This window comes from Macadamia integrifolia, chromosome 8 (genome assembly GCF_013358625.1).
Source record: "Macadamia integrifolia cultivar HAES 741 chromosome 8, SCU_Mint_v3, whole genome shotgun sequence".
Classification (NCBI taxonomy): domain Eukaryota; kingdom Viridiplantae; phylum Streptophyta; class Magnoliopsida; order Proteales; family Proteaceae; genus Macadamia; species Macadamia integrifolia.
The window spans coordinates 24,832,649-24,854,317 of record NC_056564.1 but is presented as its reverse complement, the minus strand read 5'-3'; the positions used below and the strand labels follow the sequence as shown (position 1 = coordinate 24,854,317).

The 21,669-nt window shown below is 40.0% G+C and overlaps 1 protein-coding gene across 2 annotated transcripts in view; it reads right to left on the bottom strand.

Moving 5' to 3' along the window:
* Positions 1–21,314, bottom strand: part of LOC122085891 (ribonuclease 2) — a 69,775-nt gene extending 48,461 nt beyond the window's left edge. The window contains exon 1 of one of the 2 annotated variants that reach the window (XM_042654495.1): positions 20,998–21,314. In XM_042654495.1, the coding sequence (XP_042510429.1) occupies positions 20,998–21,209 (212 nt within the window). In that variant the 5' untranslated portion in view covers positions 21,210–21,314. The remainder of the gene's footprint in view (positions 1–20,997) is intronic. The other variant, XM_042654493.1, reaches the window with a different exon arrangement.
* Positions 21,315–21,669: the final 355 nt, after the last annotated feature.

Here is a 21,669-nt window from a genome sequence, read left to right as displayed (position 1 = left end):
AACACAATTCTCTCTCAAAAATAGGAGCATTCATAGCTGCAATTTCATTAATCATCAAAGGTGTTTTGTGTTACAGCAATGCCTCTTTATATAGTAGAGGTCAAGGACTCCATTAAATGGTAAAAACCAAAATAGCCAGCAAACAGAAATTAGAAACTTATTGACCTAGACACAAAACTACCTAATATCAATAACTTGCACACTAAGAAGTAAAGACATAACTAGACCCCTCTAGAAAAACCATCTTGACACTCCAATCTTGTAGTTGAATAAGTCAAACCGCAAAAGACAAAAACACAGCACAGAGAGAACATCAATAGCAAGAAAAAGGCCTATATGAAGGCTACTGCTGATCTGGTTCGATGGCTGCTTGGATGGGCTTCAAGAAAGCATAACAATAAGACAAAATAATGCAGGAATAACTGGTTCGATGGCTGTCATACAAAACCAGATCTGAATCAAAATTGAGGCCAGAATAGGGGCCAGATGAGCTGCTCAATAGACCCTAAGGCTGAGTAGCTGGCTGGGCTTTCTTCCTCCTTCAATCATAGTTGTCATGGCGTCGCCTAGGCGGCGATTTGGCTTCTCAGCGGAAAACAGAGGTCATGGCAGTCCTAAGATTTGCGTGACTCACAAATGGCGGTCGCCATTGGCTGATAGCCATCGACATGGCGCTGCCATGGATGCCAGATCACGCCTGATTCACTAGACGGTCGATTTTCTGTATTGGTTTTTTTTTTTTTTCACTAACAACATTTTGTTTGTTATATTTTAATTAGCAGCCTAAAATGAAAACCCTCGAGGCCCGACTTATTCCCTCCTCAATTTCTCAAATACAAATTATCAAAAGAACCAAACAACCCTCGAGCTTGAAGAGAACAAAGCCCTCAAAGCTAGCAGCCACCGCCTGCGACTTCTTCTTCTTCTCCTTCTCCGGCAGTAAGAGCGACAACAACCAGCAGCCAGCAGCCATCGCCTGTGACGTCCTCTCCTCTGGCAGTGAGCGACAACAGCCTACGACGTCTTCTCCTTCTCCGGCAGCAAGAACGACAACAACCAGCAGCCAGAAGCTATCGCCTGCGACGTCTTCTCCTCCGGCAGCAAGAGCGACAACAGCCAGCAGCCACTGCCTGCGACATCTTATCCTCTGGCAGCAAGAGTGACAACAACAAGGTAAGGGCCCCACCTGCAAGTCTGCAACTTCGATCTTTCTCTTCCTTCTGATCTTCTCTGCTCCAGTTCTTTTCTTTTCTCCAGCTCTCCTCCATCTATTCTCTGCTCCGGTTATTCTCTGCAACCTCTGGTTCTCTTCTCTTCTTCACTCCTTCTCTGCTCCTTGTTCATCTTCTGCAGTTCTGCTAATCTGCTTCTGATTCTTCTTTTTCTCTGCTTCTCTTTCTCCTTCTTCAGTTCTTCTCTAGTCGTCTGGTACTCTAGTTCTCTCCATCTCAGTGAGTCTGTTCCTTCTTCTTTCTTCTCTGTTCAATAACAGCATAAAAATAGAATTAATTAATGCCTTAATTGTATTGGTTAACTAATATACTCTATTGTCTGTAACTCTGTTTTATAAAGATTTTATAACTCTAGATTCATACAATGCAGCCACTGCTTTATAAATTATAACTTGAATACTTGATGTTATCTTGTTAATGTTATTGGTTAACACTTAACATACTTTGTTACTCTGTTCTGTAACTTGTAGGATAATAGGACTATAGGAGTTCATAATGGATGGTACTGTTGGTGGTAGTAGTGGAGGTGATAATATAAGCACGGCTGCATATGATCCGTCCAAAGACCCAACCAAGAAGGCCAAATCAAATGACCTTGGGTGGAAGTATGGGTATTGGCCTGACCTTTCAGACAAGAACCTTGTTAAACGCACTCTTTGTGGAAAAAACCTCAAGTGTGGAATTAAAAGGTTAATGCAACATTTGGTGGGTGGATATAGAGATGTATCTAAGTGTACCAAGACAACTGTAGCGATTGCTACAGAGATGAATGCAGCTCTTATGCACAATAAGAAGAAAAGGATGCAAAACATTTTGGATGATGATGATGTTGATGTTGATGTTGATGTTGGTGCTGGTGCTGATGTGGATGTTGATATAGAAGTTGAAGGTCAAAGACAGTCTAGTAGGACTCCTTCTACAACCTCTAGAATTATTCCTAGCTCTGGGACAGCTACTAAGAGAAAGAAAGTAGTCATTCAGCCACAAGCAAGGGGCCCCATGGATGCTCATGTTAGACGGACTCCTGAGCAAGTGGTTGTATTAAGGTAGTACTCAGACTACTATAGAGAACCGGTTTAGATCAGCGGAAGAAAAAAAGAGAGTTGATAATCACATTGTTGATTGGGTTTATCAGTGTGGTATTCCATTCAATGCTCTTAAGTCAAGGAGGTTTGAGGTGATGGTGGAATCTATTGCACAGTACGGGTCAAGATATAAGCCCCCAAGTTATTATGAAGTGAGAGTGCCATTGTTAAAGGCAGCAAAGGATAGAACTGCAGAGATGAAGAATAAATATGAAGAATATTGAAAGCAGTATGGGTGCACTCTAATGACTAATGGGTGGACGGATAAAAGAGGAAGGCATTTAATTAATTTCCTCGTTAACTATACAGAGGGGACTTATTTTATGGAATCTATTGATGCATCTAGTATATCTCAAACTGCAGAGAAGTTGTTTGAATTGATTGACAACAAAGTTCAAGAAATTGGTGAGGACTATGTTATGCAAGTTGTGTTAGATAATGCATTGGCTTATAAATTAGCCGGTACAATGCTGATGCAGAAGAGGACAAAGCTATATTGGACTCCTTGTGCAGCGTATTGCATTGACCTAATGTTGGAGGAAATAGGATTCTTGAAATCTAATAGGAATATGATAAGGCAAAAAAAAGTAACCAACTTCATCTACAGGCACACATGCATTATTGATGCAATGAGGGCTAGAACAAATGGGAGGGATCTTGTGAGGACAGTAGCTACTAGATTTGCAACTACATTTCTGACACTACAAAGCTTGTTAAAACAAAAGGATGACTTAAGACATTTGTTTATTTCTGACGAATGGACTAGTTCTAATTTGGCAAAGACCGAGGCTGGGAAGAAAGTGGTTGATACGGCGTTTGCTGTAGCATCTTAGAATGGTGTGAAAAATTGTCTTAGAGCTTCAAAGCCACTTCTTACTGTCTTGAGGATTGCGGATGGTGATGAGGGGCCTTCTATGCCTGAGGTTCAATATGCCATGGATGAGGCTAAAAGGAAAATAAAAGAAAATTTTGGGGATAGAGAAAAGCAATATAAGAAAGTGTTAGATATTGTTAACAAGCGTTGGGAGATTCAAATGGGGCGTCCTTTGTATGGAGCAGCACTATTTCTTAATCCTGGCAAATTTGTTTCTTATAAGGAAGGTGATGATGGTGGCTACCAAATTATATCTTCTCTACAGCTTGCATTTAATGAAGTCATTGAAAGAATGATACATAAACCAGCTTTACAAGAGAAGATAAATACTCAAGCCACTTTGTATAGATATTCTCAAGGTGGTTTTACCTAGGATATGGCAATTAGATCACGGGCAACCATGAGTCCTAGTAAGTACATTGTTTAGTTGTTTTGTTTGTGTGATATATTAAATATTAATCTAGCTTTTTTTATATAAATTTATTTTTTATAGTTACTTGGTGGGGTTCATTTAGAGGTCATGCTTTTGAGCTTTCAAAGGTTGCAAGATGTATTCTAGGGCTTTTTTGCTCCTCTTCTGGTTGTGAGTGCAACTGGAACACATTTGATTTTGTAAGTAGCTGGGTATTACATCTATCTCATATTTTAGACTTTTTATTTTTGGAACAATAACTTTGTTTGTTGTTCTTTATTGTTTATGAATTCAGATTCATACCAAGAAGAGGAATAGGCTGGAACATCAACGTTTGAATGATCCATGCTTTTGTCTAGCCAAGGTGTGTGTCGTACGGGTAGGGGTGTGTAAAGTTCCGTATTCGTCTTCACTCCTTTTGCAAGTTGACAAATGCGGCATCATTGGATAACATGTTGAATATCCCCTTGCAAACAAGGCTAATAGTACAAATCAGCAACCATTGATTGTGTCTTGTCCTTACCGAAATGCCCACCTATTCCTCCACCATATAACTCACAGACCAAGTGTTGCCTCAAAGATGTATTTGGGATGCAAAGACACGTACCCCAAAATAAGTAACCATCAAGTACTGAATACTTGTCATCTCGACCCCCTTGCTATAAATTTTCATAAAGTTTAGCAAAATCAGCATCATGTATGTACTCATCCTTGATGTGCTCAAGTCTCGAGCTTAGTGAGGTGAAGGTTTCCAATTACGTGCCACTTGGTTTTCTTTTCCAGCCTTATATTTGAGAACAAACACGAACTCCTGTAGATATGCAATCCACTTAGCATGCCAATTGCTAATGGACCTTTGGGAGTGTAAGTACTTCAGTGCCTTATGGTCCGAATATGTTTCTTAAGTAAACGACTTATGTTTCTTTTTTGATACTTACTAGTTAGTAGTTACTATTTAGTTATTACTTTATTAGTAATTTAGTATGCTAAATTTCTAACAACAATTCCAAACCATGTGCAGCCTATTATTTGAATGCGGACCTTCACTACGCTTTCAATTATGGCTTAGAAGTGATTTGATGCAATCCGTGAAGGATGTCATAAACAAATTGGCACCTAATATTGATGCGGCCAAAGAAGTGGTGGAAGAGGTTAATAATCTTACATATTAGTAAATGTTTAATACATTGAGTGGCATATTAATATTTTAATATCTCTATGGGTGAAGTACTTTTGGGAGGCCACTCATGGGTTTGCCGATCATTTAGCTATTCAAAAGTGTATAAAAAAGTGTTTCCTATCCATTTATGCGCATATCTTTAGAGTATCTCTGATACGATACCCTCCGATACGTATCTTAATTTTGGCCGACTGATACAGCAACCGATACTGATACTTTAATGATATAGTTTAAAGTATCTCCGATACCGATAAGATACCCTCCAATACGTATCTTAAATTTAGCCGATCGATACAACTAATACTGATACTTTAATCCTTCCCTAGAGTTGTTAGGATTCCTCTCTAATCTACAATTGTGTGCTGTTTTCGACCCTGTTTGGCACTGTTTTATTGCTTTACATCAGTTGGGATTCATATACCAACATCTCCAAGTTGGATTTAGTGGCAGACTAGCAGTAATGATGGAATTGGCCTTTTCACATTTTGGACAGAACTTGGCATAATGTCCTACGCCATTACAATAATAACATCTCGTACCCGGTGTCCCTATTAATCATAGGGGCTTTACCCTTATCCGGTGTGACTTGTGGAGCTCTGGTAGGGGATCCACTAGATCGATTAGGAGTAAAAGTCCTCTTCACATCAGTGAGCTGATTGTTGTACATTCTAGGGGCTCCCTTTATCAAATCTTCTGCATCCATAGCCTTTTTAAACCAATCATTTAAGCTACAGATCTCAACCACACCAATTTTGTCTTTAATACCATGCATTAATCCCAATTTATATTGGGACCAAAATTGTATCCTCACCATCAACACCTGTATGTGAAAGAAAGTTGTTAAACTTATCAATATACTCTTCCATAGTCATGTTAACTTGTTGGATGGTGTTGAGTTGATCATGAAGATGTCACTGATAGGTCGTGGGAAGGTATTTCTCCCTGAGGATGTTTTTCATATCCTCCCATGTGCATCAATTATACGATGCCATGTAAGTCTGTTCTCTTGAGTACATCACCAATCTTTAGCTCCTTCGGTGAGCTTAGTACTGGCCAATTGCATCTTCCGCTCCTCATTCAAATGGAACCACTTGAAGTAACCATCAAGAGCGTTCAACCAATCATGGAAAGTGTTAGAATAAGTGTGCCACATGGGCACAATGGGGATTTCTCCCCTCCACCGACCCTATTTAGAGTGGGGCAGCTGGATGGGTGAGGGTATATTTGTAATTGAGTTATGACCTAAACTCCTGTTTAGGTTAGGACTAGTACTCCTGGTTTGGTTAGGAGTTGTACTTCTGTTATGACTCTACTTTGCTTATTATAAATGAAGGGCTTGGGTGATCAATTAGATCACTCGTGCATTCTCCTCAATTTTACTCTCAAAATGGTATTGGAGCTAAGGTTCGAATCTAGCTTTTTTTTTTCAGCCACTTTTCTTCTCTCCTTCCAAAATCGCAGGCCCTCTCTCTCTCATCTCCCATCTTCTTCACAAGCCTCATTCTTCTCCCACTTTGCCTTCCTAACTTTCTATAGGACAGCACTAATGAGGTGATTCATATGAATCTAGTTTTTGTCCTATACATCACCTCAATGTTCTAAACCAAAAAAACTTTGAAAAAATTAGGGTTCTCTTACTTCTTACCTATCTCCGATTTTTCATTCTTCTCCCTTGTAATTTGGTTTTTCCTACTTCTAAGAACAAATTTCCACCCATTGAAGATCGAGTACATCAACCTGGAAAAGACCCATCATCACCTACAAGATTGAAGCCCCTTCATCTGCAATTTCAAGAAACCAAGGTTTTTCTCTCTCCAAAACCCTATCTCCATTGATTTTAGGGTTCTACACCTTAGAATTGACTGATAATTGGAGGATATCTTCCTCGCCCCTAGAGAGGAGTTCGACCAGCCCTGTGGCCCAATCTACCAAGGCTATGTGTGTGACCTCTTCCTTGAGGATTTTTAGGGTTGCTCCTAACCCTAATTGAACCATCTCTCCAGTTCTTCATTAGAATTTGGAGGACTTCTTCACCATCCTTATGGAAAGTTCGATCCAAGTAGTAGCTCTTTCTAACAGCTGGTTTTGAAGATTTGGTATTTCTCCCTTATTTTTGTCAACTACTCCCTATTTTCATTTTGTTTGGAGAAACTACTATATCTACAGCAACCTTAGATTCTGATGGGCAAGGTCGCAATGAATATATTCCCTTTGGTGCTTGCTCAGTGAAATTGGATGGAACTAATTATCTAATCTGGTCCAAAATCACTTATCCTACGATTGTTGGCAGAGGTCTCACTGGAAATATCACAAGCAAATCAAAGAAACCCTCTAAGGAGAATACTCCTCAGGAATCAGGACAAATGGATCACCAATAACTCTCTGGTAATGAATTTTCTGGTCAACTCTATACATCAATCTATCACTAGAGGATTCTTGTTGTTAGAAACCGCTTCTCAGATCTAGTCTGCTGCCAAAGAAACCTATGGACAAATAGGGAATGACACTCAGGTGTTTGATCTTCGGAAGAAAGTGCGCACTACTACTCAACAAGACCGCTCTGTGTCCAAGTATTATGCTGAACTTCAAACTCTGTGGTATGAGCTTGATCAATCTGCAGATTATCATCCTTCCAGTGCCGAAGATATTGCTCCCTATGCAAAACATGTGGACAAAATTAGGGTGTATGATTTCTTGGCTGGTTTGATTATTGAGTATGATCAGATTCGTGTCCAGGTACTTAGCAAACCTCCCTTCGCTACTCTAGAGCAGTCCTTTGCCCTCGTTCATATAGAGGAGTGCTGTCGGAACTCTATGCTTCACACTCCCTCTACTGAGAAATCAGCCCTACAAATTGGTTCTACTACTTTTGAGGGAGTTGTTGTCCTTGTCAATGATCTACCAAGGAGGTGGTGAAATGTGAGCACTACAACAAACCATATCATACCAAATCCATATGTTGGAAACTTAATGGGAAACCTGCTGATTTTGAAGCTAAACGTGCTCATTTGTAAATCCAAGGTCCATCAAGCTGAAACTGCTGACAAACCATCTGCAACTGATACTGGTCTCTCCTAGGAAGAACTCCAAGCTTTCAGACGTATGTTCCAGGCTTCCACTTCATCATCACCTGCCAATTCTCCAACTCCTTCAGGTTCCAACTTTTCTCATTCAGGTATCTTGTTTGGTGGCCATTGTGCATCGGTAGTCTCTAGTCCCTGGATCATTGACTCCAGTGCCACTAATCATATGATTGGTTCTTCTAACCTTTTTCACCAGAATTTACACACCTTAGGTAGAGAAAAAGTGAGGGTTGCAGATGCCACCCTATCTTCTCTCTGGAAAGGATTCTATTCAGTGTTCTAATTCTCTCTCTTTAAATTCAGTTTTACATATCCCTAACTTTACTACTAATCTATTATCTATTAGTAGCCTTACTAGGGATTTGAATTGTAAACTAACCTTTTTTTTCTTCCATTGCATTTTCCAAGATCTGGTAACAGGGAAGACGATTGGATGTGGTAAGGTATAAGGTGGTCTCTACTATCCCTCATCAGCAACATTGTGATATACAATAGTGGCATTGTCAGTTGGGACATCCTCCTCTTGGAACATTATCTCTTTTATTTCCACAATTAGTGAATGACTTTTTTTGTGAAGCTTGTATTCTGGTTAAACAAACTCATTCTAGTTATTTTTCATTAAATAAAAAAAGTTCTAAACTTTTCCATTTAATTCTCTCGGATGTGTGGGTTCCATCTTGTCGGACGCCTATCTTTGGTAAACGTTGGTTTGTGACCTTTATTGATTGTTACTCTCGCACAACATGAGTGTACATGATGCAGTATAAAAGTGAGGTGTTCAATTGCTTTCAACGCTTCCACAAGATGATTCAAACTCAGTTTAATGCTACTCTGAAAATTCAACGTAGTAATAATGGTAATGAATATATGGAGGGTCAGTTTCAAAGGTACACAGCTGAACATGGGATCCTTCATCAAATTAGCTGCGTCGGCACTCCAGCTCAGAATGGGGTTTCTGAATGCAAGAACAAACAGTTACTAGACACTGCTCACGCAATGATGTTTTCCAAATAGGTTCCATCTCAGTGTTGGAGTGATGTTGTTCCGACTACTGCCTACTAGGGTTCTTGATTCCCGACTACTGCCTACTAGGGTGTGCTTGCTATGCTAGGGATAACCAATCACCAGGTAAATTGGAACCTCATAGCATTAAGGGCATTTTTATGGGTTATTCACCTACTCAGAAAGGATACAAGTGCTGCCATCCTCCTACTAATGGTACCATAGTCACCATGGATGTTATGTTCCACGAATTTGTTGGCTATTATTCCTTGCCATCTGTTAAGGGGGTCCGGTATTGACAGTGAAGAAACGACTCTGAAATTTCTTGCTCCACCTCCAGTGTATCTACCATCTCTGATATCAAGTTAAGGGGACAGAGACTATTGATGAAACCACTATTCCATCTCAAGGGGAGATTGAGACCACTATTCCTGCCTATGGTGAGTTAACTCCCGTGCAGAATACTATTGGGGAACTTCAAAGAAAGATTGATAATTCAACTCTTCAAGTCTATCGTAGGGGTCACACCAGAAATAAGCAACTTGAGACCACTACAACACTTTTACACATCCCCTCACCAGACTTGGATCCAGAGCCAACAAGGCCTATTGTGACAGGTATAATTTCTTCTTCTGACGAACCTATTGCTCTTAGAAAAGGCACTAGGACTTGCACTCAACACCCCATATCCCATGTTGTTTCATATGATTTTCTTTCTTCCTCCTATCGTGCTTTTGTGTCTTCTCTTTCTTCTACTCATGTTCCCCATAATTGGCATGAAGCTCTTGCAGATGGAAAATGGAAGGCCGCAATGGTGGAAGAAATGGATGCCTAAAAAAGAACCCTGCATGAGAACTTGTGACTCTTCCTCCTGGAAAAAACCAGTTGGTTGTAAGTGGGTGTATGTAGTGAAGCAGAAGATAGATGGCTCTATAGATAGGTACAAGGCAAGACTTGTGGCTATAGGATTCACTCAGATATATGGCATTGACTACTAGGAGACGTTTGCATCAGTTGCCAAACAGACCTCTGTGAGAGTGTTGCTCTTATATGTTGTGAACCTAGGATAGGATCTCCAATAATTTGATGTCAAGAATGCTTTCTCCATAGGGAGTTCAATGAGGAAGTATATATGGATATTCCACCAGGTTTCTATAGTAATTAGTAAGGGAACTCAGGGCAAGGTTTGTAAGTTGAAGCGTGCTTTCTATAGTTTGAAGTAGTCACCTAGACCGTGGTTTGGGAGATTTCACAAGGCGAAAACATCAGTGGGGTATAAGTAAAGCAATATTGGCTACACATTGTTTATAAAGAGGTCTAGTGATAAAATTACTATTCTCATCGTCTATATAGATGAAATTATGGTTACAGGGAATGACAGTGTTGAGATTGGTCGACTCAAGGACTTTCTTGGCATAGTTCGAAATCTCACCGAAATTTTGGAATTTTAGTGTTTTTTTTTTTTTTTTTACCAAAACAAAACTATATACGAAATAAGATGTATGCAAAGTTTCGGTCGAAATTTCGGTACCATTTCGGTAGCTCACCGAAACGGTACAATTCCTTTATCATAAATACTCCATCTCGACGAGACAGATTTCGGTTATTTCGGTTCAAGGAGGCTATTTTGAAGGGAAAACACTCCCACCTTGCCAAGCCTGTATGCTGCTATTGCAATGACGAAGGAAAATGTCTATGTTGCCAACCCACGTGGAAGTAGGAAATTTGTGAAAATAATAGAAGACTGTTGGAAGCACCAGCTTTCGCATCTGTTGCATAAGGCTGGTAAGCAAAGCTAAATACATTGTTTTATGTGATATAAAAATGCATTAATGTTCACATTGACAATAATATGTTTTGTCACATTTCAGCATACTATTTAAACCCTAGGTATCAGTACAGTAAGAGACTTGCATTGGATTCAGATCTTCTAGAAGCAGTGAAGCAGGTGGTTGCCAAGTTACAATCAAACCCCGATCTACAAGCCAAAGCCAATACTGAGGTTAGTTTTGTACTACTATTACTATTATACTATAGGAATCTAAATTTCAGTACAATGATTGTTAACTAGGGTCCTATTTGTAAATTTATTATAGACGAAAGAATTCAGGGATGCATTAGGCAGCTTCGGGTCTCCCACCGCATATAAGGGTCGTAAGAATACTGATCTTGGTATGAAATCCAAATTTTAGTATGTTACTTATACAAGTGTTAAGTGTTTTGGAACATAAATAATCTTGTGCACTTGTTGTAACTTATAATGCAGCTGAATGGTGGGTGTTGTATGGGGGGTGCGGAAGATTGCCATCAAAGTACTCTCCCAAACATGTTCTGCATCTGGTTGTGAGAGAAATTGGAGCACATTTTCACTCAGCCATTCGAAGAGGCGGAATCGATTTGGTTCACAACGTCTGAATGACTTGGTGCATGTGCATTATAATATGAGATTGAGGATGCACCACATAAGCATGGGTCAGGATAATGATAGGGGCCAGATCGAACTGGCTGATATTTTCCAGATCGACTCAGATGATGAGGATCCCCTAATGGATTGGGTGAGGGATAGAGGCGAGCCATTAATGGATCAGCCGGGAGGTAGGCCGGACCCATATCTAGTGCGAGAAATGGCAGTCGATGTTGATGATTATATGGTGTCAGATGGAAGGATACATTCACAGACCCCTTGACCATTCGAGCCTGCACCTGGTAAGGATGATGATGACGAAGAGGATTGGTCCATTTCATTGGGTGGTCATACCCACACCCAGACTCAGACAGACACATGGTGATGGTATGATGGTGATGGTGACGGTGATGAAGAGGCTGATGATGGTGGTGACAGTGATGGTGATGACAATGATGATGGTGATGGTGGTGATGGGGGAAGTGGTGGTGATAGATTTGAAGGAGTTCGAGAGCAGTATGGGCAGGTCGATCCATAGCCAAAGCCAGTGCGATTCACTGAGGAGAGTCACTTTGAGTATGCCACACAAGATTCTCATCATAGTGCACGTCCATCAGGTGGAGGGAGGAGTTCAAGTTACAGTAAAGGGCCTCGTCGCTGATTCGGTGAAGGGCAACGAGATTGTATGGACATTGATAGGCTATCTACTTCTATTGGTGGAATGAGTTTGAGTGGAGGGGATAGTCATCCGGACAGCGAGAGTAGAGGGAGTGGGCAATGGCATGTCCCATCATTTACTGGAGGGAGCATCTGGTCGCACTATCATGGACCTTATGGTCAATTCACTGGGATGGGGCATACATCTTGTTCATCCATTCCTAGTAGTAGTTCTGACTATGGCTTCCAGACCCAGTCACATGGTAGTGGCTTTGTGGACACTTTATTCTCATACCCAGCGGTCCCATCCAACCCGTACACATTGCCTGATCCATCAGTTGACAGTAACTTAATGGCGGATTCTTCTTCATACTATGGTGGTGATACGTACCCTCGGATAGGTTACCTTCAGTATGTAGATGACTCAGTCTTTTTAGCAGCTGTGGAGGACTACGTTCGATTATTCTCTCATACTATGACGTGGCATGCATTTGTGGCATAGTTAGAGGAAAATGCACGTCATTTCTTTCGTACTGAGCATGAAATCCAGCTAAGCCGTCATAGTTCTTTCCAGTAGATAGTAGATACTACATAGTCATTATGATTACTGTTGTGCACTTGTACTGTTATGTAAGTTACATGTTCAATGTTTGACTTTAGTTGGGACTTGTGGATTAGGGAGTCGCATAGTATACTACTCTAATACTCTAAGTATTAGCTAATTAATGTTGATGTATGTTTGACCATGGCTTAAATGCATTATTTATTTGTTTTACTATCATATTATATCTTGTTCTAGCAATGAAGTACGTACAATTTCCAGAACAGTTCGACGGTTGATGCCAAACAAAGGTACAACTCTAAAACAATATCATGTTCTAATATTTTTTTTCATTTTTATGTTCTTAGCATGTTTATTAACCTTAAAATAAGCTATCCCCCAAGTTTCAGGTCAAAATACCACCGTTTGACCACTGAAACAGCCAACCAAAACAAAAAAACAAAAAATACATTGTTTCGGCCGAAACCTCGCCGAAATTTTGGTATTTCGGTGGTCATGAACCCACCTAGTTACTGAAACGAAACGAGATTTTAAACCTTGTTTCTTGGTCGAGAGTTTGAAATAAAGGATCTTGGGAAGCTAAGAGAAATAAAGGATCTTGGGAAGCTAAAATACTTTATTGGGATTGAAGTTGCTCCATCTTCTAAAGGCATTTTTCTATCCCAGAGGAAGCACATCCTTGATCTATTGCCAGAGATTGGTTTATTATGTTGTCGTCCTTCTGATACACCTATGGAAGCTAGTACACGACTCAAAGAAAAAGAGGGTGAATATGTTGACAAAGGGAGTTACCAACGGTTGGTAAGCAAATTGATCTCTCTCTCTCTCATACTCAACCTGATATTGTTGTGACTGTCAATTTAGTGAGTCATTTTATGCATGATCCCTATTCCTTCCATATGTAAGTAGTCCTATGTATCCTAAGGTACTTGAAATCTGCTTCAAGAAAAGGATTCTTTTATCTCCTCATAATCATCTCAGAGTTTAAGCCTATACAGATGCTGATTGGGTTGGATCTCCTGACAGAAAGTCCATCTCAGGTTGTTATACCTTTATGGGTCAAAATCTTGTCACATGGCAGAGCAAAAAAGCAAAATGTGGTACCTTGTTCTAGTGTTGAAGCAAAGTTTCATGCTATAGCACAAGGGATTTGTGAGTTGTTGTGGTTACGCACACTCTTAGATGATATTGGTGTGCCAGTTCGTCTTCCTATAATGCTCTTCTGTGATAACAAGGCTGCTATTAGTAATGCCTATAATCTAGTAAACATGAGCATACCAAACATGTGAAGATTAGATGAGCATACCAAACATGTGAAGATTGGCAGACACTTCATCAAAGAGAAGTTGGATGTTGGCTTGATTTGTGTATCATTTGTGAAGTCTGAAGATCAGTTAGCCAATATATTCACTAAGGGTTTAGCTGCGAAGATGTTTCACTTTTGTTTAGTCAAGTTAGGCATGTGTGATATTTATTCACCAACTTGAGGGGGAGTGTTAGAATAAGTGTGCCGCAGGGGCACAATAGGGATTCCCCCCTCCACTGACCCTATTTCGAGTGTGCCACAAGGGCACAATGAGAGCTTCCCCTTCAATCTCAAAATGACAACGGGGAATGTGCCCACGAGTGCTCCTACAGTAAGGGAATCCTGATGATCTAGTGGTACACCCCCACTAGTTGGTACATTGCCACTAGGCTAATGATCAGCCTCACTTTCTCTGGAGATTACAGGATAAGTTGATTCTCCACCCTCGCCAATAGTAGGTGAGACGCTTTCCTCGTCCTCTATCTCAAAGAGGCTGAGATCCCTACTGGCGTCACTAATGCTAGGAAAGTCTGTCTTAATTAAATCAACATCGCGTGACTCTATCTCAATCATTCCTCCATCAGGGTGTTCATCGTACATAACATAACCCTTCCAACTATTGAAATATCTTATAAATTTGTGTTTCCTAGCTCTAGGTTCAAGCTTCCCAAACTTATGGGAGCTGTTATGAACATAACTTGTTGATCCCTATGGTCGCATATGCCCCAAGTTAGGCTTTGCGCCCTTCCATAACTCATAGGGGTTCAAAGGAACCAACTGTGAAGGCACCCGATTAAGGATGTAGGTTGCAATCAAAAGAGCATCCACCAAGAAAGATATTGGGAGGTTGGCTTGCACCATCATCGACCAAACCATATCTAAGAGTGTCCTATTTCTCCTCTCCACTATGCCATTTTGCTACAGAGTATAAAGAATGGTCAATTTCTTGCAAATCCCCATCTCAGTCCTCACACAATCTTTAAACTGGTTAGATAGATACTCGCGTCCTCAATCAGTGCTCAGAGTTTTTAAGCTCTTGCTTAACTGATTCTCAACCTCTGCCATGAAACATTTGAAGCAATCTAATGCCTCATAGAGATGAGCGATCAGATACACATAACTGTATCACGAATAATCATTAATGAATGTGAGAAAATAAGAGGTGTCATGGCATGCCTTTACATTCATAGGTCCACAAATGTCTGACTGGACAAGTTCTAGAGGTTGGGTAGCTTGAACTGCCTTTCCAAAAGGCTTCCAATGAGCCTTACCAGCTAGATAGGGCTCGCACATAAGGAGGTTTAACTTTAGCGAGTGAGCCTGAAAGGCCCTGCTCTAGCTAACCTAGCCATCCTGTCTGGCCCTATATGTCCCAGTTTAGCATGTCATGTAATAGAATCGGAATTATCACTTATACTACATAAGAAATAGATGAAGCAAAATTAATTAAATATAATTTAAGGAATCCATCAATTAAAGATTCATGTCCAACTATAGTACCACTCAAATAAAACTCAAGTGCAACCATCTATATGGAAAGAATATCTTGAAGGTAATAATGCAGAAACTGAAAGTATATTATGCTGAATATCCAATGCGTAAAGCATGTTATGAAGAAGTAAGGGGCGCCCTCAGGTCTTCCTAAATCCTCTTTAGTTGCTTCCATCATTTCCAATGGCTCCTGGTCCCCCCCTTTCCCTACTCTCCTAACTTCCTTATAGAACTCTCTCCCCCCTCCCCTCCTCTCAACCTTGCCCTCTTAATAAATTTGGTCTCCCTCTCCTTCGGGTTCCTTCTCCACTTCGTATGCTTGGAACTTTATCCGCTCTCCCCCCTTATCCTCTGGCACAAAGCAGTCTGGTTTAAAGGTCACATCCCTAGGCATAGCTTTACCGCTAGGAGAGCTATCGCCAACTGCCTCCAAACCCTCTCCTTCCATCGCTTTCGTCACATTCCTATCCCTTCTTCCTCTTGTTGCTTCTGCTGGAATGGCTATGAGGACTTTGATCACCTTTTCTTCTCTTGCCCCTTTTCCTCCTCGGTTTGGAAAAACCCTTTCTTAGTGTTGGCCTGATAAGACAACCCCTCTGCCCCTCTCTAGGGAACGGATTGGATGGATATGACCTTTAGTGGATCCTCTTACTGTGACTCGGCTGGGAAGCTTGCCTTTTATGCGACAATCAATCACATTAGATGGAGCATAATCTCCGAAGATGGACCTCCAACTCTTGATCTTCTGATAAGATTTGGAAGGTCATCTTCTTTGATGTTAGCACTAAGCTCCATTTTCTCCCTTGTAGGCCTGTTCGTGACTCCCCAAGGAATAGGCTCATTGTTATCTCCTGGGGTCTTTCCCTCTCTTCTCTCCCCCCTTGAGGCCTATTACCCCCTTATAGGTTTTAGATTTTCCCTCTTTTTTCCCTCAAGTTGTATACTACGCCTTATTTCTTTCTCTTGGTAATGAATTTATTATTCACCCAAAAAAAAAAAATTTTTTTTTCTTTACTTAAATGGGCTTGTTATGCATAGTTATTAAGGCGGTGAGGCGACCAAGGCATTTAACGGTCTTTTGGGGCACTTTGGCGATAGGGCGGGCATAAGGAGTCGCCTTATCGCATAAAGTGTTCTAGTGTTTTTTTTATGTAACCATTTTATTTGGCTTAAATGGCATATTAAAAATTATATTATACTACTCATATGCTAAATAAAGATTAAAGGTTCATACTTAATACCAATGTAAGATATTCATCAAAATAACAAATTAATATAGTGAATAAATGAAGTTCATCTCATCAATCATCATCATAATTCATTGCATATAATATAAATGTATATTATTCATCCAAAAAAATATAATTATATAATTATAAAAAAAAATTATAAATATAAAGAAAAAGCCATCAGAACAGGCCAAGTCTTGATCGAGTGGGGCTCTCAATGGGGTGGTTTTGTCCTTCAAAATTGGGCTGAACCTGATGGCAGGACAGGGATATAGACCACCCTTGCCAAAGTACATAGATATGTACCTAAGATCCTAAACTATACTTTATTTTGTAGTATGTAATCTGCATTCCATTCCATCCTATGCAGTAGGCATAAGTAAGACTTCCAAGAGAAGTTTCAGAGACCAATACCAGCTTCAATGGACGTTCACTGGGTCTTAGACAGAAGAAAGAAGATGAAAAACGAAAAATAGAGGGGAAAGAAGAAGGAAAACCAGAAGAGAAAGAAGAAGAAACAAGATGAAAAGCGAAAAAAAATAGAAGAGAAAGAAGAAGAAGAAAAATCATAAGAGAAAGATGAAGAAAGAAGATGAAAAGATGCAAAAAAAAAGTACCTTATCAGAGCTGCCTTGGTCTAAGGAAGGCTCTCCAGAGGAGTGCCACCTCCGCCGGTGGAGTGTAGATGTGGCCGGAGCAAAATCTGGAGGAAGGTGCAGTCGGTGCCTGGTTCTCTCAAAAAGGCCTAAACCCTTCTTGCGCGATTTACGATTTGTGATTTGTTTTTTCTTTTATTGTTGAGGTTTTTTTTTATTTATATACTCTTAATCCCATGCTTCTCATACGTAAACTTTCCCATAGACGCCTTATAGCGCCTCATCCCTTAAGGTGGTCACCTTAAGTGCAATCAGTAATGCGTAGTACTGCCTTATGCTCCCAATAACGCCTCAGCTCCTAGCCGTCGCCTTTCCAGCGCCTTGCGACGCCTTAATAACTATGCTGTTATGCTTTGCAAAAAATCTCCCAACAAATTTTTTGTTCTGAATAAGAAATTGTTGTTTATTTATTTTATTTTTTTCTTAAATAACTTTAATGAGCCCGTTCTTCTTCCCAAAAAATCTCCCATGAAGAAGAGAGAAGCAGAACCCATCTGCAGCTCTCTCCAAACAGCTATGGAAACAGGTAGCCTCGCGGAAGAGGGCGCTGCACCCTGCAACATTGTGTGTGCCTTGCAGCTGTTGGGACTTACAGCAGCAGCTGTGCATTATTGCTGCTATGAGCACGAAATGCGTACAGAACTGATGCCATACAAGGCTGCAAAGTGCGCAAACATAAGGATCAAGGGCCAAACACCCATCGCTGCTTGCAGCAAGTGCAAGGAGTAGAACCACGAGGCAAGGGAGTAAAACAATTTTTTTTATTTCTTACGAAGCAAGGAACACGGCCTGGGGCTGTGCGGATAGTCGGGGCACACAAAAAAGCAATCAATATGGAATGCGAGATCAGCAGCAACTGCCGCTACTATTGCTGCTGCGATGCACACGAAGTAAGAAAAACGGTCGTGGCGATGGATTCCATGGGGCGGTGCGGCTGCAGCAAAGCTTGGTAAGGTGCAACCATGTTCGATTATGTACGACGATGCGCAACGCAACCAAAAAAAAAAAAAGCTCAGATGAATGTAAAACGGAAAGTAAACAGGTATCTAGGTTTACCTTAATGTAGCTTTCCACGTAGCGTAATGGATTGGGTTGCACTACGCGTCGATCAGCACGAACAATGAAAAACGAAGGATTATGGTGATCTCACTACGCAAAGTTTCACCCTCCAAATACAAGGATTACAATGGAGATCCTTAAAGACACACTCTCAATTGGGAGGGACAGAAGAGAATAGGGAGAAAGAGAGTTCTTGAGATTAGGTAAAAAAAAACTTGCTTTGTTGTGACCAAACCACTTATTTATAAAGTTCTGGCCTCTTAAGGTTCCCAATCCTAGTGGGTCTATAATTACCCAAGTGGGCGACCCACAAACAAACCAGGTCAAGACCCAGTTCGATCCAATTTGATTAACAGTATTCAATCAACCTAAACTTTAGATTACCTCGAAAAGTTTAAGGTTTACCCAATAGGAAGTTCACACCCAATTCACACCCCCTCTTGGGTGTTTCATTCAATCCAACAAGTATCATATACCTGATTTTTTCTCTCTTCTTTTGTTCTCTTCTTCTCTCTTCTTCCTCCCAAGCAGATCATTCTCATCTCTTTTTCCTCTCATTCCATCAATCTAATTTCTTCCCTTAACAACATAGTTGCTTCTTTTATCTCCGATCTAATCACAGATTTGAACATTAGGCTTGCTTGCTTCTGAGATCCACAATCCGAATTTTTAGATTGCGTTACCCAATCGTTAAAATCATGCTAGTGAACACCCTTGGATTAGTCATGTCTCTAACTTTAGTCCCATCTCCTATGTTGGCCCACAGTGTCAGATTTTTACCTTTGCATTTTTAAGGTTTAAACTGAAGTAGCCAAAAAAATTGTAAAAATTGGATTCTAAACAAATTTTCTAGATTTTTACATCCATATAGAAAGTTGCACTTAAACTAAGTAGACAAATAGATGATGATATCAAAAACATGTCCACAAAATTTGAGTTCCAAACAAGAATGCAAGGCAAAAGATATTTGAGCTGATTCCTTGACAAGCCATCCAAGAAACATTAACCACCCCCCCACCACCCCAAAGAGTATGGGTACTTAAATCTTGGATTGCCATGGAAACCCCAATTTTATTCCTAACAATACACCTCCCCTATATGAGATAATTGTGTTAGAAGGTCAAATGTGATGTTCAAAGCAAAAATTGGCATGCCAAAAGAAATGCCAAAATTTTTAAAGAGCAAATAAAGTGCTTTAGGGAAAATATAAGAAAAGGGATCTCAATTTTAAATAGGATAGAAGAGGAGGCTAAGGAAAAATTTGTCAAAGATAGAGGAGACAACGGTCGGTTATTAAAAGCATTTACGGAGAGACAAAGAGCTGCAATTAAAAGAGAGAAAGTATCCATGATTGATCGTATTAGAGCTGATTTGGGAGTTGCCTAGATTAATGACAATCTCCGAGAAAGTCGTTTGAGGTGGTATGGTCATGTTCAACAGAGGCCTAGGGACACCCTAGTAAAGAGGAGTGATCTACTAAAGATTGAAGGAGCTAAAAGAACTAGAGGCATGCCTAAAATGACCATAGGAGAAGTTATGAGGAATGACATACATAGTGTAGGTCTTGTCCCAAGTATGACCTCAGATAGAGCCTATTGGAGGGCAAGATATCCATGTAGATGATCCCATTTATCTGAGTTTCTCCTGACTTGTTCGGTTGTGTCTCTTTCCTCTTACGTTCATCTCTCTTCCATTTCTTACTTTCTTCTTTTCTTCATTATTCCTTTTCTATTTGGAACTCAGTTTTCCCTACTTTGTTTTGCATGGATCCTTGTAGCTAACCCCCCATTAAGTTAGGATAAGGCTTAGTTTTTTTTTTTTTTTTTTTTTTTTTGGGGGTGGGGGGGGGGAGGTTGGTGGGGTTTATATATGATCTTTCTCACAACATTAGATAATTCAAATAGAAAATCAAAATTTATGAAATCACAGTCCTAAATTATTTGGAAGCATGGGAATCATAATGAATCCACTTCAAATCAATTGGTCCTAGTTTCTTAGGTGGAGCAGCATCCTTATTTAATTGTTCTATAAATTTCTAATGTAAGAGATATAGAACAGGCTTAACAGAACACATAATGAATGTTTTCCTTATGCCAGAGCGAAGGGAAATTTAAGATGGAAATTTTCAATTGATCAATGACACAACTTTGCAGTAGAAGAGACGAGAATTGTCAGAAATGGACATGCAAACAGTTGTTGCAGTTGTATGAACAGATAAACTAATAGTAACAAAATGAAAATTTTACTTAAGTCATAAAGGAGCAAAGAGGATACCAAATATCTAGCTTTAATAAGCTCATGCAATTAGACTGAAGTATAAAAATTAATTCTGATCAGTGGAGACCAAAACAGAAATCAAGTAAAACGGCTTCATCATTATAATATCAAATCCCCAACATTGCTCATGCACTTATCTGAATATTCAGCAACCCTCACAACCAAGAAATTAACAATAATAAGAAGAAGAAAATGAGAAAATACAGATAAAGAACTCTTTAAAAAAAAGGGTTGAAAAAATAATTAAGAAAAGGATAAACAAGAGAGAAGGGCAAGGGTGAATTTCATCACCCTACCGCAAAACCTGCCAAACGACAACAAAACCAATCCACTTCCGCAAACTACTAAGTGAATTTCATCACCCGAAAAACAGTCAATGAAAAAAAAAAGAACAAAAAAAGATAAACAAAAAGAAATCAACAAAGAAATAGAACGAACAAGTAAAATCAAAACGAGCTCCCACCAAACTTCAAAGGAAAAGAAATTACCCCCTACAACATGCATTGGAGGAGCAGCAATGGTGAGTCCTCTGACAATAAGTTCCAGGCCATTGGAGAGCTAAAGCAAAGTAATCAAACTCTCTCTGTGCAGCTCCTTGGATCCCAAACAGGAAAAATGAGGAAAAAACCAGAAGGATAAACAGAGCAGAGAAAGGGATTTTTGTAGGGAGAGAAGCCATTGGATAAGAAGTCGTTTCCATCTGCGAAATGGCTCTTTCCCTCTTTTAAACTGAAAACAACAACAAAAATTGAAGGGTAAAATTGTCGTTTGAAGTTCATTTACCAACTGTTCCAATCAAATTACAAACAGCTTCTACTGTTCCACCAAAAAAAAATAGCTTCTACCTTTTTTTTTCTCAAAAATAGGGTATATTTCCGCTTTTATTTTTTTTTTTTTTTTTTTTCAACTAAAGCTGAGATGAGAAACTGGACAAATATGCCGGTCCCAGCTTTGACTGATAGTCAACATCGGGGTGGGGGAACAGTTGTTGACTTGTGATTGGATCGGGTCCATCAAATTTGAACTGTGTTGCTGCCAAAAATCTGTATGAGCTGACCTACACAAGCACAGACGGCAAAGGCCCGGAGCTTTGTCCGGGTTAGTCTTCCGACGCTCAAGTTAGGGATTGGCCGCACAGTTTTTGTATAGGAGTAATGGTG